This window comes from Carcharhinus amblyrhynchos, chromosome 26 (genome assembly GCF_965287045.1).
Source record: "Carcharhinus amblyrhynchos chromosome 26, sCarAmb.v2.hapA, whole genome shotgun sequence".
Classification (NCBI taxonomy): domain Eukaryota; kingdom Metazoa; phylum Chordata; class Chondrichthyes; order Carcharhiniformes; family Carcharhinidae; genus Carcharhinus; species Carcharhinus amblyrhynchos.
The window spans coordinates 1,879,011-1,905,861 of NC_137349.1; the positions used below are offsets into that span (position 1 = coordinate 1,879,011).

General features: G+C 44.6%; 1 protein-coding gene across 1 annotated transcript in view; it reads left to right on the plus strand.

Annotated features, from left to right (window-relative positions):
* The window catches only part of LOC145358605 (phospholipid phosphatase 2-like), a 125,702-nt gene extending 122,791 nt beyond the window's left edge, over nucleotides 1-2,911 (plus strand). The window contains exon 7 of the mRNA XM_080212799.1: nucleotides 212-2,911. Coding sequence (XP_080068925.1) covers nucleotides 212-352 — 141 coding nt within the window. The 3' untranslated portion in view covers nucleotides 353-2,911. The remainder of the gene's footprint in view (nucleotides 1-211) is intronic.
* Nucleotides 2,912-26,851: the final 23,940 nt, after the last annotated feature.

The following is a 26,851-nucleotide window of genomic DNA, read 5'->3' on the forward strand; positions in this document are numbered from 1 at the left end:
GGTGAGGGATTGGAATGCCCTGCCTGCTGCAGTTGTAAATGCGTCTAGTTTGGGGGCGTTTAAGAGATCTCTGGATAGGTTTATGGACGAAAAGGGATTGGTATAGGCTAGTGGGTCATTGTTTTTGTAACTGGTCGGCGCAACATCGTGGGCCGAAGGGCCTGTTCTGCGCTGTAATGTTCTATGTTCTATGTTCTATGTTCTATAACAGGTGCGATATGTCTCGGATTTCTACAAACAGAGGCCCCTGTTTAGTGATGATTCAGAAGCTTCAGAACCTGAACGGAAACCTAACATTCCCTTAACTGAAACGGAACCCATGAATCACTACGGCACACGCCACATCTCCTGATTGGCCAGCATCCATTCCTTTGTCACAAAATCTGTGCTCTTCCCTTCAAGCATCAAAGGAAACCTGGGATTTCCTTCCTTCATATTTTAAGCTTTGTTCTCTTTTCTGTGGCTTAGCATCGAAGACACATTTCAGTCTCTGGGGTACCAGGGGCACTGACTTGCTCTTTTCATAATATATCCTCGAGACAGTGAGACTGAATACAGATAGGCTTTTGGATAGGCTAATGACTCACGTTGCTCCATGTATTGCTGCCGGTGGAAAAATTAACTTTGTGTAAAATTCCTTCAATACCAATTTACTTTCAACAATAAAGTTTCTACTCATTCTTTTGATGGCATGTCCTGAATACAACGCTTGGGTAGAGTTGGGCAGCTGATACTGTTATCAGACAGTGATGCTAGCTGATGTACATGAGGAAATCCAGGGCCATGCGCATCTCTTTTCCCCTGAGCTATCCACTGTTTTTACAGCCTTTTTCTTTTAAATTCTGAGCACCAGAGAGTTAGCTGAGATCGGCAGGCAATGATGGAGGCAATATGAGGTGCCCCGCTCCACCACTACACTCCATGCGAAGGACGTAGTGAAAGCAGTTTGACCCTGATTTATACCCAGTGTCTGAGAAACACCACTGAGGGCCATTTGGTTTGGCAAGGTAACCTTTTTGTGGGGGGAGAATTCGGAACAAAATGCCTACGCTCTTGAACTTTCAATTACTTTGAAAGACCCTACCCCCCATCCACCCTTTCTCCAATGTATCTAGGGCAAAGGTCTGCATGATGCAGGACTTAGCTGAGCTAGCTAACCTCCACTGAGGTGTTGCTAAAGTAGTAGATTTGGTTCCAGTGCTTATGAACTACAGACAGGGTCCTGTTCCTGGTCACAACCCATCTGATGTGCGCAGTTACCATGTGTGGGCAGCATTAGGATCAACCCTTATCCCTCGAGAGCAAATAATCAGCCACAACTGACTGGGTTCATTTGGGGATGATGGTGATATAGTCATGCCTAGCGTAGGTTTTGGAGAGAAAGTAAAAAAAAATTGAAAGGGCAAGGCATGACTGATGTTTAATAAGTAAGTACTTTGCATATGTACTAATCTGAGTGCTTTCCTGCCAAACATCAAAATAAGACTGATGTGTTTACAATTTGTAACGCAACATAAGACTCGGTGTGAGTAGCAACTCACACCGGTGTGAGAAGTGTACAAGTTCCTTCGATGTGTACCCTTTTCTGGCCTATTTCCAAAGAACTTGTTGAGTCACAGAAAACGAGAACAAAGATTAAATCCTTATTCTAAGGCAGAGACTGAATAATCTGAGCAATAATGTAACCAGCAGCTCATGTATAAACAGAAATATCTGCAAAAAAAAACAAAAATGGCAGCTACTGTTATGAAATGTATTAACTATCTTGATCCTGACAGGCTCTTAATGAATTACTTGTATAAAGGCCTAATTGTAGTTTATCTGTTCATTGCGATATTATGGTCAGGACGCTTGGAACTGCCTTGGGATCAAAGCTCGCTATCATTTATATTGAATGTAGTTCCTGTGAAGCAAGTCTCTTCGCTGGTAAGACCATATGAAGATTCAGATGGGTGAACTTGGCTGCATTTGTTCAGGCCATGCATTTGCATTAGGACACAGCACAGAGGTTGGTCTCTAAACATTGGGCTTAACAGTGCCTCGCTAGCTGCTGATCGAAACTTCCTGTGTGGATTATTAATATCATGGGCCTTCCTTTTAAACGCGTGTTTGGAACTGGACCTGTGAATGAGCCCAATAGGGATAGCCTAAGAGGCCAGAGAAAGGTCATCTCAGGTCCCTACCCAACCCAAAGGAGAGATGTGCTTTGTCGTTCTCTCCACTATGTTCTCAAATGGAGTTCCAAAATGTTAGTGAGCTTCACAATACATGCGCCTGCGCATTTAGACTTGCAAGAAACAAATATGAAATTAGCACCTAGTCCAGAAGTCAGAGGGCATATGTTCCTCTTAATATGGACAAGATTTATACGTTGCCAGCTCAATGTTGAATATGTAACTACACCAGATCTTATACCACTTAAGCGCAGAGGTGTAAAAAGATGCTTTTTTGAAACTGAACTGAACTTTTTTTTAAGGTGTTTTGTATATAACTATATGTGTACTCTAGATATTGAGGATTACTTGGGAAATGGAAGTCTAATTTGTTGTGGAAAAACTATTAATTTCAGAAAGTATACACCACCAATACACAAATGATAAGAAATATACAAGATTTAAATTTGTAAACTTACAATAAAATCAGCAGACCAAAGTGAAGACTTACAGTTCCTTGAAATATTCGCAAACATTTGGGTAAGGTAGCCTTTTTTAAGAAGGCTTTTTAAGAGAATATTAACACAGTTCAAATTTTTACAGCGTGGTCCAGCATACTGAATTAATTGTAAAGTTGCTTTAGGTTTGTGGGTGAAAAATTGTACTTCTGGTGAAATGTATAAATTTTCTTGTTTAATGATTTGCAGTAGTAAGACGAGAGATTTTATAAATGATGTATTAAAATGATTTTTTTACACTGTGGTGGTAACGTGGTCTTGTTCTCTGGTATTGTTTCTGTCTCATCTTAAGCACTTGGCAGAAATGTCATATTGCATTCACACCTCACTGGTTTAACCCTGCCACAAAGCTAAACTTCGTAGAATCTTACAGTGCAGAAAGAGGCCATTTGGCCCATCAAGTCTGCACCAACCCCAATCACACCCAGGCCTTATCCCCATAAGCCCCTCCATTTACCCCAGTTACTCCCCCTGACATTGCGGGGCGAATTGGCATAGCCAATCTACCTAAAATGCGCATCTTTGGAGAGAGGAAACCTGAGCACCCGGAGGAAATCCATGCAGACATGAGGAGAACGTGTAAACTTGACACAGACAGTGACCCAAGCTGGGAATCTGAACCAGCTCCCTGGCACTATGAGGCAGCAGTACTTAACCACCGTGCCACCCTTGGTTGAGTGTTGAAGCCTTAATGGCCTCCAAAGAGAAGTGGACCTGCAGATCCACTTGCCTGCAGAGAGAGTCTCGCTCCTGTTCATGTTGTGTTGGCTCAGGTCAACTCCAGATGTAGATTATATTAGGATTTCATTGTCGATGGGAAGCAAAACCTTTGTGACAATGTTACCGTTGTGTGAACAAACTTTTAAGTTGCTGATCATCTTGTGCTGAACAATGAGATTTAAAGCAGATTGCTGCAAAGCTGAAGGTTATCAGCTATCAGGTCATGAGCTTTCTGTGATTCCTCCCACCTAAGTGCTTCTGGTTCTTTGGCAGCTTGTTAAGTTCAGTTTGTTTATTAGTCACAAGTAGGCTTACATTCACACTGCAATGAAGTTACTGTGAAAATCCCCTAGTTGTCACAGTTCAGCGCCTGTTTGGGTACACAGCCAAGGCACCTAACCAACACATCTTTCAGACTAATCTTGAGGATAATCACATTGTCTTCAATACCAGCTTATCCTTTTGTGGACTTAAAAAGCATTGAAATCCTTTGGGAGAGGTGGTAGCCTGGTGGTATTGTTGCTGGACTATTAATCCAGAAATTCAACTAAAGTTCTGGGAACCTGGGTTCAAATCCTACAAAGTAGATGGTGGAATTTAAATTCAATACAAAATATCTGGAATTAAAAAGCAATGGCCAGAACATTGAGCAAGGAGTTGGGATGTCCTGTTGATGTTGTACAAGACATTGATAAGGCCACACTTGGAATACTGTGTACAGTGCTGGTCAGTTTCTACCAAAAGGATATTATTAAATTAGAAAGGGTGCAGAAAAGATTTACTAGGATGTTACCAGGACTTGATGGATTGAATTATAAGGAGAGGCTGGATAGACTGGGACTTTTTTCTCTGGAGTGAAGGGGGCTTGGGGTGATTTTATAGAGATCTACAAAATAATGAGGAGCACAGATCAGCCAGATAGTCAATATCTTTTCCCAAAGGTAGGGGAGTCTAAAACTTGAGGGCATAGGTTTAAGGTGAGAAAGAAGAGAAACAAAAGTGCCCAGAGGGGCAATTGTTTCACACAGAGGGTGGTGAGTGTCTGGAACAAGCTGCCAGACAAACTGCCCACTAAAGCTTAGTGGGAATAACTGGGCAGCGTGGACAAGTTGGGCTGAAGAGCCTGTTTCCCTGCTGTAAACCTCTGTGACTCTACCGATGACCCTGAAATCATTGTTGGAAAAACTCATCTGGTTCACTAATGTCCATTTAGGGAAGGAAACCTACCGCCTTACCTGGTCTGGTCTACTTGTGACCCCAGAGCCACAACAATGTGGTTGACTTCCAACTGCCCTCAGGCAATATGGATGGGCAATAAAGCTGGCCAACTAGTGGCACCCACGTCCCATGAATAAATAAAGAAAGGAACAAAGTAGACCATTCAACTATCAAGCTTCTTCCGTCAATCAATTAGATCATGATTGATCTGTACATGAATGCCACACAAGGCTCTCTGTAGACCTTTCCCAAGTAAGAAGTCTGACGACACCAGGCACCTCCACATCATGTCCTTCCCCAAGCACATATTATCCAGTGTCACAAAGCAAACTCTGGACTGGACGATAATCTTGGTGGACTCCAATGGGAGGTCCTCCCTGAAACCTCACCCTCGGTTCCCCAACCCTGAATACACATCCCTAACTAAAATGTATCGATCAAAGAAAAATACTGGAAATTGGAAATAAAAGCAGAAAATGCTTGGAAATCTTAGTAGATCTGGCAACATCTGTGGTGAAATAGATGGTAAATGTTTTGAGTCTGTATGACTTCTTCAGAGCTAAAGAGAGGGAAGAATGCAAAGGGTTTTATACTGTTTAAGAGGGGCTGGAGCAAAGCAGAAGGTCTGGAACAGAAATGAGCTACGAGAGATTGGAATAAGTTGCTACAGGCACAAGATAAGGGATGTGTTAATGGCAGTGTAAGGACTAAAGGTTGTGCTAATAGTGACATATGGGTAAAATAGCAGAATGTCTTAATACCAGGGCAAAAATGTATCAACCTCCAAGTTTGAAGCTTTCCATTGACTGAGCCTCAAGGGGAAAGATTCTCCAAGCCCACTACTCTGCGTTAGTTGGGAGACTCGAGTGGAGGCCGTGTAATGAGCTTCCAGCTGGGCACCACAGCCTTCGCACGTTTCCAGCTGCCAGCTTTCCGGCATCCTCAGCTCCATGCTGGAAATCGGAACGGAGCTGAATAAATTGTGTTAATGTTGATTGCCACCTCATTAGCAGGCCCAGGATGAAATACCCAGGCCCACAAGTATCTCTCCCCACAACCCCCCCTCCACCCCACCAGGAACATTTCTCTCCAGCAGGGTTTGCAATAGCTCCCCACCAGCGAGAAGCTCGTGGTCGGACTCTGCTGGAGTAAAGGGGGGCCATCGAGGCCCCCCAGGTGGTTGGGATTGAGGGGGGGTGCCACCTGGGCATTGTCAGCCTGGCAGTGCCAGACTGGCCCCCTGTCCCTGTCCAAAGGGCAAAGTAGCATTGTCCAGGGGGCACATTGGCACTATCCACCAGGTATCGGGCAGTGCCAAAGGGATGGGGCCAGAGGAGGGGGGAGCAGGGTCTCGGGGGGATCAGTGGGGCTCCCGCTGCCACTCTGCTCTCGAGCTTGGTGACGGAGGGTGGGAGGCCAGCGATCAGGGCTGGCCGTGCTGGGGGTTGGTGAAATGGGAGATCAGATAGATTTGCTCAGACAGACCAGTGCATGGACAATGTCCCGCTGTGCTGCCAGCCTCTGCAGTGTTAATAGCCCCACACATAGCTTTTTAATGAGATTCATGCTAGGACTGTGTATGATACAAAGATTCATTTTAAAATCCCACTGGAAAAAACAGTGGGATTTACTCCAGTTTTTACACTAATTTGGCACTTTTAATTTTTTTGGGAGAATCCCAGCCTATATTTTTTTGGGGGAACGAGGGCAAGCATGATTCCAGATTTTCGCTAACTTTTGTATAAAGATCCGAACTAATAAAATGATGTAAAAATGAATGTGGGAACCAACTCTAAGGTTGGTACGATGGCACAGTGGTTAGTACCGCTGCCTCTCAATTTTAACCTAACTCGTCCATTGGAAAACTGACAGGACCAGGTGCACTGCTGACTTTTATATCCTGCCAGATATTAGGGGTTGCACAGTGACACAGTGGGCAGCACTACTGTCTCACTGCACCAGAGACCCAGGTTTAATTCTAGCCTTGGGTAACTGTGTGGAGTTTACATGTTTTCTCCATGTCTGCATGGGTTCCCTCTGGGAGCTCTGGTTTCCTCCCATACTCCAGAGATGTGCAGGTTAAGTGGATTGGACATGTTCAAATGGCACTTGGTGTCCCAGGATATGTGGGTTAAGGGGATCAGCAGGGTAAATACATGGGGTTACAAAGTAAAATAAAAGTAAAATTTATTTATTAGTCACAAATAGGCTTATATTCACACTGCAATGAAATTATTATGAAAATCCCCTAGGTGCCACACTCCAATGCCTTTTCGGGTTCACTGAGGGAGAAACCAAGATTGGCGGCATAGTGGACAGTGAATAAAGTTATCTCCAATTGCAACAGGATCTTGATCAATTGGGCCAGTGGGCTGACGAATGGCAGATGGAGTTTAATTTAGAAAAATGTGAGGTGATGCATTTTGGTAGACTGAAATAGGGCAGGACTTACTCAGTTAATGGTAGGGTGCTGGGGAGAGTTACAGAACAAAGAGATCTAGGGGTACATGTTCACAGCTCCTGGAAAGTGCAGTCACAAGTGGACAAAGTGGTGAAGAAGGCATTCAGCATGCTTGGTTTCATCAGTCAGAGCATTGAATACATGAATTGGGACGTCTTGTTGAAGTCGTACACGACATTGGTAAGGCCACACTTGGAATATTGTGTACAGTTCTGGTCACCCTGTTATAGAAAGGATATTATTAAACTAGAAAGAGCGCAGAAAAGACTTACGAGAATGCCACCAGGACTTGATGGTTTAAGTTATAAGGAGAGGCTGGATAGACTGGGACTTTTTTCTCTGGAGTGTAGAAGGCTGATGGGTGATCTTATAGAGGTCTATTAAATAATGAGGGGCACAGATCAGCTAAATAGTTAATATCTTTTCCCAAAGTCTAAAACCAGACGGCATAGGTTTGAGGTGAGGGGGAGAGATACAAAAGTGTCCAGAGGGGCAATGTTTTCACACAAAGGATGGTGAGTGTCTGGAACAAGCTGCCAGACATAGTAGTAGAGGTGGGTACAATTTTAAAAAGCGTTTAGTTACATGGGTAAGATGGGTATAGAGGGATATGGGCTAAATGTGGGCAATTGGGATTAGCTTAGGGGTTTAAAAAAAGGGCGGCATGGACAAGTTGGGCCGAAGGGTCTGTTTCCATGCTGCAAACCCCTATGACTCTGTGACTCCAGACAGACCATGACCCAAGCTAGCAATCAAACCCAGATCCCTGGCACTGTGAGGCAGCGGAGTTAGCCACTGTGCTACTGTGCCTGGAGGTGTAGGATGGTCTGTAGAAGGGTCGGTGCAGACTTGATTGGCCTCCTTTGTATAATCATATAGTGATTATATAGAACATAGAACAGTACAGGCCCTTCGGCCCTCAATGTTGTGCTGAGCTATGTCCGAACCCAAGATCAAGCTATCCCACTCCCTATCATTTTGGAGTGCTCCATGTGCCTATCCGTTAACTGCTTGAAAGTTCCTAAAGTGTCCAACTCCATATCACAGCAAGCAGTGTTTTCCACACCCCAACCACTCTGAGTAAAGAATCTGCCTCAAACTTCCCTCCTATATCTCCCACCATGAACTTTATAGTTATGCAAATATGATTCTAACATCACAATGTATTTTATTCAGCCTTGTCTATTTATATACTGTTGAGTGTACCAGCATTCATCATCATGTAACACATGGCATTTGATTGTCAATTTCTTTATTGCTTTGAACTTCCTGCCCCTTCATTAGCCAGATACATCCAGCTGTCAAGTAGCATTTGTGCTTGAGAAATCCACAAATGTTATTGTATCCAGTCCCGCGCCTTGCCTGGCAGTAATGTTTCTAATGTAGTTTATCATTGACTCTCCTTGGAGAACTCTGCAATTATTGACTGTTCCAGGGCCAGGACGCTCAGCCTCTCCTTCAGTAATCTACAATCTCAAAGTTCCTTCCAGCTTGTTAGTATGTTGTAGTTTGCCATATGTACCTTCATGAGGCTGGTGATTCCTTAAATGATGTGGAGATGCCGGTTTTGGACGGGGGTGGGCACAGTAAGAGGTCTCACAACATCAGGTTAAAGTCCAACAGGGTTCGATTCCCGGCTTGGGTGGCTGTGCGGAGTCTATAAGTTCTCCCCGTATCTGCGTGGGTTTCCTCCGGGTGCTCCAGTTTCCTCTCTCAGTCCAAAAGACATGCTGGTTAGGTTCATTGGCCATTCTAAATTCTCCCTCAGTGTACCCAAACTGGTGCCGGAATGTGGTGACTAGGGGATTTTCACAATAATGTTATTGCAGTGTTAACGTAAGAACATAAGAACATAAGAAATAGGAGCAGGAGTAGACCATCTAGCCCTTCGAGCCTGCCCCGCCATTCAATAAGATCATGGCTGATCTGAAGTGGATCAGCTCCACATTCCCGCCTTCTCCCCATAACCCTTAATTCCCTTGTCTACCAGAAACCTATCTACCCGTGACTTAAATATATTTAGCGAGGTAGCTTCCACCACTTCAACGGGCAGAGAATTCCAGAGATTCACCACCCTTTGAGTGAAGAAGTTCCTCCTCAACTCCATTCTAAACTGCACCCCCCCCCCCTTATCTTGAGGCTGTGCCCTCTAGTCCTACTATCCTTTCTAAGCGGGAAGAGCCTCTCTACCTCTACCCTATCCATCCCCTTCATTATCTTATACGCCTCTATAAGATCCCCCCTCATCCTTCTAAACTCTAAGCCTACTTGTGGCATGATAAATAAATAAATAAACTTTTGACACTGAAGCTGATTTAACATCTGCCTGTGTCTGCTGCTTCATGGGATGGGGTTGAGGGAAATTTGCCCCACTGCCTCAAGTGACACTGGTTACATTTTCATCCCTCCCTCACTGTGGGCCCTGAATTAGTACGTTTGCTTTCAGGTTACTTAAATTTAAGTTTATTTATTAGTTTCACAAGTAGGCTTACATTAACACTGCAATGAAGCTACTGTGAAAATCCTCAAGCTACCACACTCCAGCAACTGTTCGGGTACACTGAGGGAGAATTTAGCACGGCCAATGCACCCTAACCAGCATGTCTTCCGGACTGTGGAAGAAAACTGGAGCACCCAGAGGAAACCCATGCAGACACGGGGTTAACGTGCAGACTCCTCGTGGACTGACCCAAGCCGGGAATTGAACCCGGATCCCTGGCGCCGTGAGACAGCAGAGATAAACAGTATTTGGAATTCCCCATAATCTCCGCATTACAATTCCTTGTGCTTGCCTGAATAATTCTCCATTGGTCCTTGCACCTTGATCTGATGTGGTGTGACAGTTACCAATTATTGCTATATTGTTACTGATAGCTATCTATATTGCTTCTGCCAGCTCGTTCCCTCCTACAAGTTCCATCTTTTTGACGGCTATCATGTTATTCTTTACCAGTAATGCCACCTTTCCAGATAGATTAATATGTCTATCTTTCTGCACTTAACGCATTTGCAGTTTCCACTCTCTGCCCATGTCGATGCTTTTGCCAGTTGCAAATTCCATCAATTCTTCCCTCATGCAAAGCGCTTCCTCTATTACTCTAAAAGCATTTTTAATTTCTGCTTAGTTGAACCATTTATTATATTTGCATTCCTCTCTCCGTGCATATTATTTCTGGCCTGGAGCGAGACGAGAAATAATGAGTCTCTCCCCCCACCCCCTTGCTGGCAAAAATTTCAACCATTTGCCTGCCAAACGTTGCTTAAAATTCATGTAACATCGGAGGTGACTGAAGCCACCTTAAAAATAAACATCATTACAAAGAATGGAAATTTCTGAGCTTGTGTTTGGATTTTTCTTCAACCAGGGAGAGGTGAGGGAAGGTCTTGTCCCTCTGGCTATCTAAACTGCCCAGAGTTGATGTAAGTACAATTGAAATGATAGATGAAGCAATTTGAGATAACAATTACAGAGTAGATTTCCTTCCATTCTCTGGTGCTTGTGGCATTTTTCAAATGCAGAACAATGGAGGGGGAAAAGGTGGGACCACATAAGGAATTGGGGACGCACAAGACTAGAAAAGCACGCCTAAAGTCAACAGACCTTTTCGTAGTCTTTGTCCCGCCCGCTACGATTGCCATGGCGGGTGTGATGAGAAAATTTCACCAACGTTCTCTTCTGCCCATCACTGCTCCTCCATGAGTCACTGCATTGGTGAGGCCACACCTGGAGTATTATGCATAATTCTGGTCCCCTTATTTGAGGAAAGATGTAGTGGCATTGGAGGCAGTTCAGAGGAGGCTCACTAGATTGATTCCAGAGTTGAGGGGTTTGTTGATCAAACAGTTCAGGCCTATACTCTCTGGAGCTTAGAAGAACGAGAGGAGATCAAATTGAGGTGTACAAGATGATAAAAGGTATGGGGTAGGTAGATGTGGAGTGGATGCTTCTTCTGGTGGGACATTCTAGGATGAGATGTCATAGACTTAGGGTAAGAGGTAGCAAATTTAAAACAGCTGAGGAGAAACTACAAAACAGTTTGAATCTGTGGAATTCACTACATCAAATTGTGGTGGATGCTGGGACAGTGAGTAAATTTAAGGAGGAGTTAGACAGCTTTTTAATTGGTAATGGGTTGAAGATTTATGGTGAGAAGGCAGGAAAATGGAGATGAGGAGCATATCAGCCATGACTGAATGGCAGAATGGACTCGATGGGCCGAATGGCTAATTCTGCTCCTATATCTTATGAACTTATGAGCATTTCATCACAGTCCCAGATGGTCATAGGCTGCTGTCTCCATCTGGTGGTGATTTTAACCTGAGGATCACCACACCTCAGGTGAGGGGCAAAGATGAGAAAGTGGGACTTCATGAATAACTTCAGCTCAGTTGGCAAGACAGCTGGTTCGTGGTACAGAGGGTCGAACAAGGTTGGAAAATCTCACTCCACATGTGGAACGATGGAAGTTAAAATGTAGCACTGCTATTTTCAGAAGGCATTTGACAAAGTACCTCACAAGAGGTTATTGCAGAAGGTTGAGGGACATGGAGTTGGGGGTAGGGTGTTAGCGTGGATAGAGGATTGGTTGTCAAATAGGAGGCAGAGAGTGGGGGTCAATGGGTGCTATTCGGATTGGCGGATGGTGACTAGTGGAGTGCCCCAGGGGCCGGTGCTGGGGCCTCAGCTATTTACCATTTATATAGATGATCTGGAGGAGGGAACCGAGTGTATGGTGTCGAAATTTGCTGATGACACCAAGATTGGGGGAACGGCAAATTGTGCGGAGGGTGTGGAGAGTCTGCAGAAGGATCTAGATAGGCTGGGCGAATGGGCCAGGAAATGGCAAATGGAATTTAATGTTGGCAAGTGTGAGGTGGTCCACTTTGGTAGGAAGAATGGTAGGAAGGACTATTACTTACGGGGCGAAAAACTGCAGCAGGCGACGGTGCAGAGGGACCTCGGGGTCCTTGTGCATGAGTCGCAAAAACCCAGCTTGCAGGTGCAGCAGGTGGTCAGGAAGGCAAATGGGATGCTGGCCTTCATAGCGAGGGGGATTGAATATAAAAGTAGGGAGGTCTTGCTGCAGCTGTATAGAGCATTGGTGAGGCCGCAGCTGGAGTACTGTGTGCAGTTTTGGGCGCCACACCTGCGCAAAGATATTTTGGCCTTGGAGGGAGTGCAGAGGAGGTTTACTAGGCTGATACCGGAGTTGAGGGGATTGAGCTATGAGGAGAGGCTGAATAAACTGGGCTTGTACTCGTTAGAGTTTAGAAGTATGAGGGGAGATCTCATTGAGACGTATAAGATGATGAATGGGATGGATAGGATAGAGGTGGAGAGACTCTTCCCGCTGAGAAAGGACAGTAGGACTAGGGGGCACAGCCTCAAGATAAAAGGGGGGCGGTTTAGAACGGAGTTGAGGAGGAACTTCTTCACTCAAAGGGTGGTGAATCTCTGGAATTCTCTGCCCGTTGAAGTGGTGGAGGCTGCCTCGCTAAATATTTTTAAGACGCGGGTTGATGGGTTTTTGATAAGAGAGGGGATTAAGGGTTATGGGGAGAGGGCGGGAAAGTGGAACTGAGCCACGACAGATCAGCCATGATCTTATTGAATGGCGGGGCAGGCTCGAAGGGCTAGATGGCCTACTCCTGCTCCTATTTCTTATGTTCTTATTCAAGAAAGGAGGGAGAGAGAAAACTGGGGACCTTCAGCCAGTTAGCCTGGCATCGGTCACTGGGGAAGTGATGGAATCTATTTTGAAGGGAGTCTTACAAAAGTTGTGTTTATTTAAAAGTTTGGTAGATTGGAAGAAACCAACATGATTTTATGGAAGGGAAAGAAAAGATTTGTGGAAGAAACTGGAGAAAGTATCCTTGGTCCTCCTGGTCCAACGTAGGAAAGGCCCATACTTTCTGGATCTGGCCAATCTTGCCTCCCCCCCCCACCCTTCAACAGCTGGATCTCCTAAATCCAACCCACAGCTGGGAATCCAAATAGGTGCCAAAATCTGAGGAATGATGCCTCATTCAAATATTAGAATTACCGACACATCTCTCTGGGTGGCTTAAACATCCCCACAATCTGCATGATTAAATCAGAGGGACGTACATTCATGGTGGATTGAGGTTGAGTTTCTAAGTTTAAGTCCATTTATTAGTGTCACAAGTAGGCTTACATTAACACTGCAATGAAGTTACTATGAAAATTCCGAGTTGCCACATTCCAGCGCCTGTTCAGGTACACTGAGGGAGAATTTAGCATGACCAATGCACCTAACCAACATGTCTTTTGGACTGTGGGAGGAAACCCATGCAGACATGGGGAGAACATGCAGACTCCGCATAGACAGTGACTCAAGCCAGGAATCGAACGTAGGTCCCTGATGCTGTGAGGCAGCAGTGCTAACCACTGTGCCACCATGCCCCCCGGGAATCGAACCCGGGTCCCTGATGCTGTGAGGCAGCAGTACTAACCACTGTGCCACCATGCCACACATAAAGGGCAAGGGGCATTAGGGAGTAAAGAGGGATGATAACACAAACAACACAAAGACCCTGCTTGAATTTTTATCTGCATTCTTTCCCACAAATATAAAATTAAATATTTTGTAATGCGTGTTTTAAAAAGACAAGATCTCCTTGATGTGTTTCTGTTCATGTCTGAAGCAGCTCAGAAGGTTGGAGCCAGCGATGTAAAAGCCAGCTTTATTACAGCCAATACTCCTAGATCCATGTTATATATTCACTCCTCTTCCTCACACTTCGGCTTGTGCTAAGGTTTCGTTCCAGAAATGAATCTAACTCTGTCTGTTGGCAGGCTATTTGACCACACATGGCATCACACACATTGAGGTCTGCATGCGAGAAGCTTCCAAGCATGCTGTCAATTGTAATTGAATATGGAAAAGGGAGTGTGAAAATTATCGGGAAACAATTATTTCTACTTGCCTGGATTTAGAGCTGGGAAGAGGAGCCTTTTGACTGCAACAAAACCAAGATCAATTCTTGGGCCCCCTCAGCGTTCCCCACCCACTGGCCAACTATTGTTCCCTTCACAAGAAAACTTTAATCACTCCAGTATTTGTGCCAATGCCTTCAGTTGCCTAGGTCCCAAGGTTTTGAATTCCCTCCCTGTTCCTCATCATCATTCCTTCACTTGCATTCCTTCTCAGTGTCATGCCTTGTTTTATGGTGCTCCATTAATGTGGCATGATGGTTAGCACTGCTGCTTCACAGCGCCCAGGGACCCGGGTTCAATTCCAGCCTTGGTGACTCATAGAATCATAGAAATCATAGAATTCTTACAGTGCAGAAAGAGGCCATTCGGCCCATTGAGTCCGCATCAACAACAATCCCACCCTGGCCCTATCCCCGTAACTCCACATATTTACCCTGCTAATCCCTCCAACCTACACATCCTGGGACACTATGGGGCAATTTAGCATGGCCAATCAACCTAACCTGTGCAGTTTTGGACCATAGGAGGGAACCGGAGCATCTGGATGAAACCCATGCAGACACGGGGAGAATGTGCAAACGCCACACAGACAGTGACCCAAGCCAGGAATCGAACCCAGATTCCTGGAGCTGTGAGGTAGCAGTGTTAACCATTGTGCCACCATGCCTCCAAATTCCCAAATCTTAGAACTTAGATAGTTGAACGCATTGGCACAAATATTGGAGGAGAATGTGAGGAGTCTGCAGGTTCTCCCCATGTCTGCGTGGGTTTTCTCTGGGTGCTCTGGTTTCCTCCCACACTCCAAAGATGTGTGTGTTATGTGGATTGGTCATGTTAAATTGTCTTTTAGTGTCCCAAGATGTGTAGGTTAGATAGATTAGCCATGGTGAATGTACAGAGTTACAGGGGATAGGGTGGGGAAATGGGCTGGGTGAGACACTGTCATAGATTCAATGGGCCAAATGGCCACCTTCTGTACTGTAGGGATTCTATGGTTATTTTGTTGTCACTTTTGATAATAGCTATCATATTAAAGGTACAATATAAATATAAGTTGTGTCATTGAGGTGTAATTGGCACACTAAGCAAGCCAGTTTTGCAATGTCCTCTTGTGCACCAAGTCTTTGCCATGGACGTTTGCCACCACTGGGTTCATGCCAGATTTGGACACCGACAAGTTTCCAGGCCACTGTGCTTATCAAGTTTCATAGATGTTCTCCATTAGGATCAGGATGTGTGAATTTATCTGTGAGATTTGCTTGTCATGTTTTAATATTTACCGAGAAAAGCAGTTAATGTCAAAACCAAACTTAAACTTAGTTGGTATTATTCCAACACAACACAAGGGTAAGTTTGTTTTCCCAGGAATTGTAGCATCTCCAAATAGAAGAGTTTATTTATCTTGAGTTGCTGAACAAAGCAATCTATTCATTCACAGAAACAAACAGCCCATAGAAGTGAAGATTCAACTGAAATCTGTGGTGAACAGAAGCTCAGCTTTATCTCAGGATGGCAGGAAGCAATTTATTTAATAACATATAAGTGAAGAGGGTGGTCTCGGGGGGCAGTAGAAGCATACCTACCTCAGGCCTAAACACTCCTGGTTCAAGTCCCACTTCAGGACTTAAAGGGCATGGACAGTGCGTTCATAGTGTTTAAGTTTAAAGTTTATTTATCTGTGTCACAAGCAGGTTTACATTAACATTGCAATCAAGTTACGGTGAAAATCCCCTAGTTGCCATATCCAACTCCTGTTTGGGTACACTGAGGGAGAATTTAGCACGGCCAATGCGCCTAACCAGCGTGTCTTTCAGACTGTGGGAGTACCTGGAGGAAACCCATGCAGACATGGGGAGGACATGCAGACTCTGCACAAACAGTGACCCAAGGCTGGAATCGAACCTGGGTCCCTGGTACTGTGAGGAGCACTGCTAACCACTGTGCCACTGTGCCACACTAATGTGGCTAAACGGGTTGATTACTAGCCTGTAAATCCTTCCGAAATGCCTGATGGCAGGCAGTAAGAGTGGGAGAGTTTCCCATTCAGCCTCACTGCAATACTTCACCAAGTATAATCATTGACCAATCCAATGGAAACCCAAGCCCGCCAAAGACCTCTTTGAGCCTGGAGACTGAAGGATGAGGAGAATTGAAGAATATAATGACTCTACCCTCTGGCAGTAATATTTCTCTGACAGCAGACATCTTTTTTGTTATAAACGTATATCCTTAATAATAAGCATTAATCGCTAAATTAAAACAAAAATGACAGTGCCCCCCGACACTAAGGGGCAATTTACCATGGCCAATCCACCTAACTTGTACAACTTTGGAGTGTGGGGGGAAACAGGAGCACCCAGAGGAAACCCACGCAGACACGGGGAGAACATACAGACAGTCACCTGAGGCCAGAATAGAACCCAGGTCCCTGGCACTGAGGAGCAGCAGTGCCACACACCATGCCGGCGTGCAGTGTCACATTTTTCCTTTCACTATTAACACTTCCTACTGGAATACCACTACTCTTCCCCTTCTTAACCACATCTCCTTCCACCCATAAAATGCTCTGTCCAAATAAGGCCACTCGATTTCTTTGCACTAATAATTATAACCAATTGGCATAAGTGGGGCAATCAGCATGATTGGGGAGGGGTGGAGGGGGGAGCATCAGAAAATGGAGTGGATGACATTTGCATAATCAAACTGACTAATACAAACACCACAGATACTGACAATCTGAAATGCTGGAAATACTCAGGCTGCGTTTGTGGAATGGGAAACAGAGTTAAAGTTTCAGCTCAATAATCTATTTATTTATTAATGTCGCAAGTAGTCTTACATTAACACTGCAATGAAGTTACTGTGAAAATCCCCCAGTCACCCCACTCCGGCTCCTTTTTGGGTACACTGAGGGAGAATTTAGCACAGCCATCCATCGAATCGGCACATCTTTTGGAATGTGGGAGGAAACTGGAGCACCCAGAGGAAACCCAAGCAGACACTGGGAGAAAATGCAAACTCCACACAGACAGTGACTCAAGCAGCACGGTGGTACAATGGTTAGCATTGCTGCCTCACAGCGCCAGGGACCCGAGTTTGATTCCTGGCTTGATCACTGTCCGTGTGGAGTCTGCACATTCTCCTCGTGTCTGTGTGGGTTTCCTCCAGGTGCTCTGGTTCCCTCCCACAGTTCAAAAGATGTGCTGGTTAGGTGCATTGGCGATGCTAAATTCTCCCTGAGTGTACCTGAACAGGCACCGGAGTGTAACAACTAGGGGATTTTCACAGTAACTTCATTGTAATGTTAATGTAAGTCTACTTGTGACGCTAATAAATACATTTTAAACTAGGAATTGAACCTAGGTCCCTGGCGCTGTGAGGCAGCAGTGCTAACCACTGTGTCACTGTGCCCCCAGGAATCAAACCCGGGTCCTTGGCACTGTGAGGCAGCAGTGCTAACCACTGTGTCACTGTGCCCCCAGGAATCAAACCCGGGTCCCTGGCGCTGTGAGGCAGCGGTGCTAACCCACTGTGTCACTGTGTCCCTGGGAATCAAACCCGGGTCCCTGGCGCTGTGAGGCAGCGGTGCTAACCCACTGTGTCACTGTGTCCCTGGGAATCAAACCCGGGTCCTTGGCGCTGTGAGGCAGCAGTGCTAACCACTGTGTCACCGTGTCCCCCAGGAATCAAACCCAGGTCCCTGGCGCTGTGAGGCAGCAGTGCTAACCACTGTGTCACTGTGTGTCCCGGGAATCAAACCCGGGTCCCTGGCACTGTGAGGCAGCAGTGCTAACCACTGTGCCACTTCTTTCATCAGGACTGGAAAAGGTTAAAGATGTTTTAGGTTGTAAGCAAGTCCAGAGACAGGGAAATGGGGGAGGGAGGGAGGGAGGGGGTGGTGGTGGAGCGGTGTGGGGGGGGCAATGAACAGAAAGGAAGGGCTGTGATTGGGTGGATGGCAGGAGATATTAAATAACCTGAAGAAAGCTTGGACCAGGGGAAAATGAGATGGCCATGGGATAAACAAAGAAACAAAAAATGTGTGGAGGTGGTGTAAATGGTAAAGGGAGAATCATCAACAACTGGCACCCAAAAATATGGGGGCAGAGGTTATGACTGGACTGAGTGTTACATCCAGAGGCTGTGTCCATTCAACCCCGAGCATCCAGGATTAACCAGTTTATGGTCACCTCACGACCACAACATAAGCAACAGCAACCTTTCACCAGCTCAGCTGAAGTCTCTAACAGCGATGGTAAATCAATAAATGAATGCCTTATCACCCTTAGCTGCGCCCCAGATCAGAGCCCATACACGACAGTCCTCAGCACATACGCTGGAAGCTACAGACAAGTCCATCTCACCCTCAGCAAGCTCCCTGCTGGAGTGGAGCTCATCTACAGAATAAATGGTGATCTGTTCAACCTCCACTGTCTACAGGCCAGATCCAATATTGTCCCAGCCTCTGTCAATATGCACACTGTTGTGATCCAGGCCAGAAACTCCAAGGTATTTTATGAAGTCAACCTAGACCATAAGTTCTGTACTTTGTATTTGGCATTAGGGTGAACATAAGGTGTTTCACTCCTGGTCTGATTCAAGTGATCCACTAGGAAGCTTTTATCAAACAACGTTTATTTAAGAACACAGTTAAAATATAATAAGAAAAGTGGTATAACTTTTACCAAGAAAAACCATGATATTGTGTAAACCTTAACATCTAACTTTACTGTACCAAAGCAAACAACACTCATAAATATACATCCTTTCTAGGCTTGGCACAGAAAGAAAGTATGCTCATGCGATGCTGGATTTTACAGCTTTTTAACACCTGCTGTGGATTATTCCATTGGATGTTAAATTAAAACACTGATAGTTCCAGGACTGGAAACTTTCAGTGTACTTTGAGAGAGAGTGACAGAGACATTGCTTGCCTCTAGCTAGCAAACTACCATCAGTGGGATTTTCAACAGGGAGAAAGATAGAAAAAACATTGCTTTCAGTCTGCAGTCCAAACAGCTTCCAAGGAAATGAAACTAAAACCTTAGATTTTTCCTGTGAAGAAAAAAACTGTCCAAAGCCTGCTCCTGACCCGTCAGTCAGGCTCCAACCAACAATTCCAAAAGGGTCATAAGGCCCCAGGACACTGCATTAGACCCACATTACAAATAAATAAGATGTCCATTATATTGCTTCAGTAACAATTAGACATTGTTGCTTACAGACATTTTGGTGCCAAAATAAGCTACCAGGACCTGTTTGAAAAATCTGCAGAGAAACGTGATAAAATACATTTCTTAAAGGTCAGTTTCATCAAAGATGATTCTTGTGTCGGCATACACTTAGAGACAGAGCTCCAAATCATCGTCAACACCTTCACTGAGGAGTACAAGAGCAAGGAACTTACAATAAAGTAAGAAAGAGATTCTCTACCAACCTGCCCTCGCCACACAGCACTGCCATCCCCCTCCCTCCATCCCCACCCCCAGCATCCCAATCAAAATCACATGGGCAATGTGGACCACTTTCCATACCTTGAGGTCTACTATCAACAAGGGAAAATAGTGATGATGAGGTTCAACACTGCTATTTGTGTGCCAGTCTTCAGTCACCAGAGGAAGAGAGTGCTTGGAGACAAGGAGCTCAGCCCTGGCAGTAATCTCATGATCTATAAAGCAGTAGCTGTAGCCACTCTCCTGTACAGTGGAAAAAACCAGAAAACCTTTTCTTCTATTTTAAGATGAGTGGCTCAAGAAGACTAACATGAGGCCCAGGAATGATGATTGATTCCTGACCTCCTTGGCTGCCTGTCTCACCAGCTTCTGCTCATCCTGGTTTCTCAGAGAGTCATAGAGCTCAGAAAAAGGCCTTTCAGCCCATCACAAAAGACAAGCCACCTAACTATTCTAATCCTATTTTCCAGCACATGGCCCATAGCCTTTTTGCCTTGGCATCGCAAGTGAACATCTAAATACTTCTTAAATATTATGAATCTCTGCCTCCAGCACTCTTGCAGGCAGTGAGTTCAAGATTTCCACCACCCTTTACTCAGAGGGTAGTAAGGGCGTGGAATGCCCTGCCTGCAGCAGTTGTGGACTCACCAACTTTAAGAGCGTTCACATGGTCTATGGATAGGCATATGGATAACATTGGATTAGTTTAGGTTAGAGGGTCATTAGATTCGTTCCACTGGTCGGCACAACATCGAGGGCCGAAGGGCCTGTACTGCGCTGTAATGTTCTATGTTCTAATGTTCTCTGGGTGAAAAAGTTTTTCTTCATATCCCCTCTAAACTTCCTGCCCCTTCCCGTAAATCTCTGTCCCCTGGTCACTGATTGCTCCATTAAAGGGAAAAGCTTCTTCCTGTCTACTCTATCAAACTCCTTATAATTTTATGCATCTCAATCGTGTCTCAGTCTCCTCTGCTCCAAGGAACATAACCACTGTCTATCCGATCTCTCTTCATAACTACAATTCTCCAGTCCAGGTAACATGCTGATAAATCTCCTCCGCACCCTTTCCAGCACTATCACATTCCTCCTATAATGTGGATTCTAAAACTGCACACTATACTCCAGCTGTGGCCTAACCAACACTTTATATAGTTCCAGCATAACCTCCCTGCTCTTAAATTCTATGCCTTGGCTAATAAAGGCAAGTGTACCATGAGCCTTCTTGATCACTTTGTCCCCCTGTTCTGCTACCTTGAGGGACCAGCGTACATGCACAGTAAGGTCCCTCTGATCCTCGGTGCTTCCCAGGGTCCTGCAGTTCATGGGTATCTAAAGCTCTTCCTCCAACTGACCCTCTGACCAGAGTACATAAACAAAACCAGCAGCTATGATAAGTAATGAATTTTTAATCGGAGTGAGCGATGCCAAACAGTGAGAAAACAATTAGTAATAATTAGCTGGCCTGCACCCCATGGAACGCAGCAGTTCCTCAATATTTCACTCCAGCTAAGTTCCCTTTGAATTGCTGCAGAGGTTCTGATCGTCAGCTTCTGAGCGTGAGATCTTATTAAGCAGGTTGGTCAGGGTCCAAGATTTCCGCCTTGCCCAGTTACAATAGTGCTGGATCTCCAATGGGACCGTGATTTGTAAATGTTTACCTGGCACCTGGCTGGTGCCTCTCTGACATGTTCCAGTGCTGAAGTCAAAATGGCAGCTGTCGAGAACTGAGCGCGAAAGAGCTGATTTTTGCGATTGTAACCATTCACCTGCCCTCAGTGAATGGCGGTAAAACGTGGATCCAAGCCCTTTTTAAATGTCTGCAGCATTCCAGCAGTCAGCCCCCTCAGGCTGGCGAGGCAGCCTACCCCTCGAGGCGGAACAGACACCAGCAACAACTAATGTAACATTTATTTGTTAGTCACAAGTAGGCTTACATTAACACGGCAATGAAGTTACTGTGTAGATCCCCTAGTCGCCACACTCCAGCATCTGTTTGGGTACACAGAAGGAGAATTTAGCATGGCCAATGCACCTAACCAGCACGTCTTTCAGACTGTGGGAGGAAACTGGAAAACCCAGAGGAAAGCTGTGAAAGGTTCAGAATGGTTTTTAACTTCTGATTTGTTCTCAGCCACTGATTCTCTGCCAAGGAAATTGTTTTAGTAGCTAATAGAATCATAGAAACCCTACAATGCAAGAGGAGGACATTTGGCCCAATCTAGCCTGCACCAACAGCGATCCCACCCAGCTCCTATCCCTGTAGCCCAATATATTTACCCTACTAGTCTCCCTGACGCTAAGGGGCAATTTAGCATGGCCAATCAATCTAACCTGCACATCTTTGGACTGTGGGAGGAAACCTGAGCACCCAGAGGAAACCTTACTTGGTGTGGCCTACATGTGACTCCAGACCCACAGCAGTGGGGTTGATTGCAACACTCGTGGCTTAGTAAGGGCCACATCCCATTAAATAATTATTTCAAAGTTCAGAGAAGATTCTGTTGGTTGATCCCTAGTTAAAGGGGTTGTGTTATGAAGAAAGGTTGAGCAGATTTGGTGCAGATATTCATTAGTTTTCAAAAGAATGAGAGGTGATTTTAATTGCAAAATAGTTCTGAGGGGCCTGATAGGGTGGATGCTGAGAGGATGTTTCCACTCCGGGGAGGGGGAACCAAAACAAGGGGACACGATTTCAAGATGAAGGGTTTCCCATTTTGAATAGGGATGGGGAGGAATTTCTTCCCTCAGAACGTCATCAATCCTTGGAAATCTGTACAGCAGTGAAGGGGGAGTTATTACTCAACACTGAGTTAAATTCCTGATGGACAAGACAGTCAAAAGTTAGGGGGGATAGGGAGGAATGGGTTTGGGGTGGCAATCAGATTAGCCATGACCTTTCCGAATGATAACAAGCTTAAAGGGCCCAATTATATTCCTCCTCTGGCTTATTTTGATTTAAGCCATTTGTAGCCCTGTGCTTGCTGAATTGACTTGAATCACCTTTTACTGACTGTTCAGGAATTGCAGTCTACAGATCTGTATGAGTTAGGTGATCATTCTGCTCCTGTAAAAGTATTAACAACACTTTTGTGTCGATTTGGGTTACAGGTTTTTGTTGCTGTTGGGTCTTAGTCAGTGGTTTTTCCTGAGCCAGTTATACTGAAAGGTGTGTCAAACAGGCTGGTATGACTCATCAGTGTTGCTTGCTCAATCTTATTTCTGATTTAACAATAGAAGTTGTAAATATGCAACCAAGATAAATGTCAACTGCTTCTAGAGGATCATCAACTCAGTAAATGACGTTCTTTGGCCTGCCTGAAACTTGCTGATCTTCCAGAGCAAAGATTTGTCTTCGACCGAGTGTTGCAGATTGGCACATTCCAAGATCCAGGACTTCGTGCTGAGGGATGCTCTGAAGCTTGGGGCAGCCACTGCAAAGACACAACAGGGAAAGGCCACCATTTAAAGCCTTTCAACCAAGGCAGACTGAGGGCCCTGTAATTGTAAAAAAACCCTCGGACTGTGTAACTGTGCGTAACACTGTAAAAGCAGCGCACAGTGCAATGTGGTGAATATATATAGTTTGATGATGTACTCTGAACTGTACTGTAATGTATGAAATGTCTTGGGACTAAAACCTGTAATATTCAAAGTTAAGGGAAATTGTAAATATGAGTGTTTTTCACTTCATATTGATTGGAAATGTCTGCTCTGTAATTTTTTTCAGATTATTTATGAATGAAGTATATTTTTGAAATTAAAAATGTATCTACCTCCTTGTGGAATTTGCCTTTACAAAGAAGATCTGGAGGGAGATGATATGGTTTTTTTTTGGTTGAGGTTCATCCCGACCAGCTCTGTGACACAGGAATTTGAGCGGTATGGGCAGTTCCCAGGGATGCACTCCGAGATAAACATCAGCTGTTGTTGGAGGATCATCAACTCGGTCAGAAACGCTCTTTGGTCTACCCGAAACTTGTTGGTTTTCCGTTGCAAATAATTGTTCCCAACCAAGTGTTGCAGACTGGCACATTCCAAAGCCCAGGACTGCATGCTGAGGGGCACACTAAAGCTTAGGGCAGCTACTGCACAGGCACAATGGGGAAGGACGCTGTCTAGGACCTTTCAATCACAGGGGAGCAGAACCTCCTCGGGTCGAGATACTCTGTCAGAGAGTAGGTGCAGACTCGATGGCCCCAAAGCCTCATCAGGATATTTTACCATGATGGAGATGCTACATTGATTAAAGTTCTAGAAAGGAATGTCCCAGAGTTGTCCTGAAATTGCTTGAATATCTTATATTTTCTGCTTGCTCTGACAATTAATATTTGCGTAGGGAAATGAGGGGAAGAGAACCCCCTTGGGCCAAGTGACCCACTGAATGGATACGCTGAATATTGCATGTATTTCGGTTGCACTGAAGCACCTTGGAGTACAACTTGTTCTAGGTAGACAGTCTTTAAATACCTATGCACCAATTCTGAGGGCCATGGTAAAACAGCTGTACCATTTCCTTGACTGTATTGATGTATGTAAAGAACCTGAATATTATTGCTTTTGTGCAATGGCCATTTTGGAATTTTTTTTGTAAACTCCTTGCAGATTTCTAGTGGATAAAGCATGTTTTTGGGAAAAAAAATTCAAGGGGTTTATGACTCGGAACCAGGGGTGGCATAATGGCACAGTGATTAGCGCTGCTGCCTCACAGCGCCAGGGACACACATTCAATTCTGGCCTTGGGTCACTGCATGTGTGTGTGGAGTCTGCATGTTCTCCCTGTGTCTGCATGGGTTTCCTCCAAGTGCTCCAGTTTCCTCCCACAGTCCAAAGATGTGCTGGTTCGGTTGATTGACCATGCTAAATAGACCTTAGTGTCAGAGGAACTTGCTAGAGTAAATAGATGGGGTTACGGGAACAGGGCCTGGATAGGATGCGGTTGGTACAGACTCGATGGGTCAAATGGCTTCCTTTTGTACTCTTGCGATTCTATGAAAAATCCTGAGACTGGCGCTTCATTTCTAACTGTATGTAACCGGACTGAATGCTGTAGAGTGCAACATGACAGATATATATCACTTGATAAGAATTGTTTTCTGTGTAATGGAAATATTGAAATGTATGTAATGTTCCCATTACTGAACAGAAGCACCTCAAGAGGGCATCTTGATCTCTTAAGAAAATGTGAATATCTTCACTGTTAAAACAATTTGAAATGTTTTGTAATGTGTCTTTGGGTTTTGTATAAATAAAATATATTTTTGCAAAAAAAACTTCCAGGAGTTTATTCAGTCCATTTTGTTTTGTCAGGTGATCTCAGCCAATGAACTTTTGCCCCACCTCTAATCCACCCTCAAAGCACCTCTCCCCAGGCACTTCCTTAACACAGATCTGAAACTTTGGGAAGATTCACGTGTGTTCTCAATTCACAAGAATTGAAAACATATTGGATAAAATATATTAAATAAGAAGGTAAAACTACCCATCTCTGCTTCAGGATGAAGTACAGCAAAATCTAAGACATTATTTTTGTAAATACTAGGAAATTGGAAAAAGAAAGAAGATGGAATTTTTGAATATCCCTTTCGCAACCCCAAAAGGGCCTATTTTTAACTTATTCAAAACCAGCTCATTTAAATAGAGTTAAAATCAGATGGCGTTCGAAGGATATGTATCAGGGAGAGTTCCTCTGCTCCACTTTGAAATAGAGCCATGCAACGTTTTACACCCACCTGAAAATGTTGATGGTGTTTGTATTTAATGACTCAGCCAAAAGCCAGCACTTCCATCTGTGCAGCATTCCTCAGACTACACTTAGTCTACCAGCCTTTCATTACGTCCTCAAGAATCAGCAGTTGGACTTGAACCCTGACCCTCCTGGTTCAGGTGAGTATGTGGATCTTAGAGCCAGGACTGATGATGCAATATGCAAATACTTGCTCTCCAATAACTGGAGTTATTGGAGAGCATCTGAGGTCAAAAGCCTGTGACCTTTGACTTGGTTTAATGAATGTAATAGTTTTCAGCCAATTGCGGCACCACTGCCCCATAGAGCCAGGGACCTGGTTTCAATTCTGGCCACACTGTCCATATGGAGTTTCACATTCTTCCAGTCTCTGCAGGGTTTCCTCCGGCTACTCCGATTTCCTCCCACAGTCCAAAGATGTGCGGATTAGGCCATTGGCCATACTAAATTGCCCTTTAGTGACCCAAGACAAGTAGGTTAGGGGGATTAGCCGTGGTAAATGTGTGGGGTTATGGAGGTAGCACAGCAGGTGGACCTGGGTAAGATACTCTGTCAGAGAGTAGGTTCAGACTTGATGGACCCAATGGCCTCCTCAGAACGTTTTGCCATGTTAAATGTGCTCCAAGAGTTCTCAAAAGGAAGGTCCCGGAGTTGCCCTGAAAGCACCTGAATATCTTACATTTTCTGCTTGCCCTGACAATTAATATTTGTGATTGTGAACATAGATTTGGACATCCACTGTATGAAGTGAGCACAAATCAATTTAATGCCCCTTTTCATTTTTTAAATTATTCATATAACAAGTTTAAACGAAAAAAAGAAAACTGTTAATGATTTCTTAAACACACATGAGTTTGACAGAGTGATTGAAAGTTCATCTTGAGTTCCAATAATAATTTTAAGATTTGGGACAAAGAGACTGATTCATGACTTCCCTGAAGTTGGGGAATAATTACAGAATAACATTATTACTCATTGCTAAAGTATCCTCTCCAGCTTGTGTCCCACGATTTGTGGTTTGGAATAATTCCAGGGAGTATTTAAAATGCCGGGTGATGATGGAGAAGGTTAGGAGAAATGTCAAATGTGGTCGTGGACAAAATGAAATGAAGAACGCAGAGGTCATTCCAGAAAACTAAGACGGCGAATAACACGATTTGTTATTTGGGAAATCCAGGTGAAAGATCGATGCTTTCTGTGCAGGTTGTTAATAAGTGTGAAAAGAGGAGGAGGAATGCTGGGGGTGAATGAAGAAGTATCTTGTTGATATTAAAAAATAAAAATTGACCATGAAGATTCATGGGACAAATGGAACAAAATCCACATGGCCCATCAAAGCTCTGGCCTTTTAGACCTCAGCTTTCCCATCTAAGATCCAAACTGCAATTTCAATGGGCCTAATGTGCCTAGTTGTTTAGGGATGGGGAGATGCCAGCGTTGGACTGGGGTGGGGACAGTAAGAAGTCTCACAACATCAGGTTAAAGTCCAACAAGTTTATCCGGAATCACAAGCTTTCGGCGAGCTGCTCCTTCATCAGGTGAGTGGACACTCTTTCACCAGGTGTTGTAGTTTGAACATTACAATAACCTCACCTTTCGTCTCCAAGATCCTCGAACGTGTTGGTGT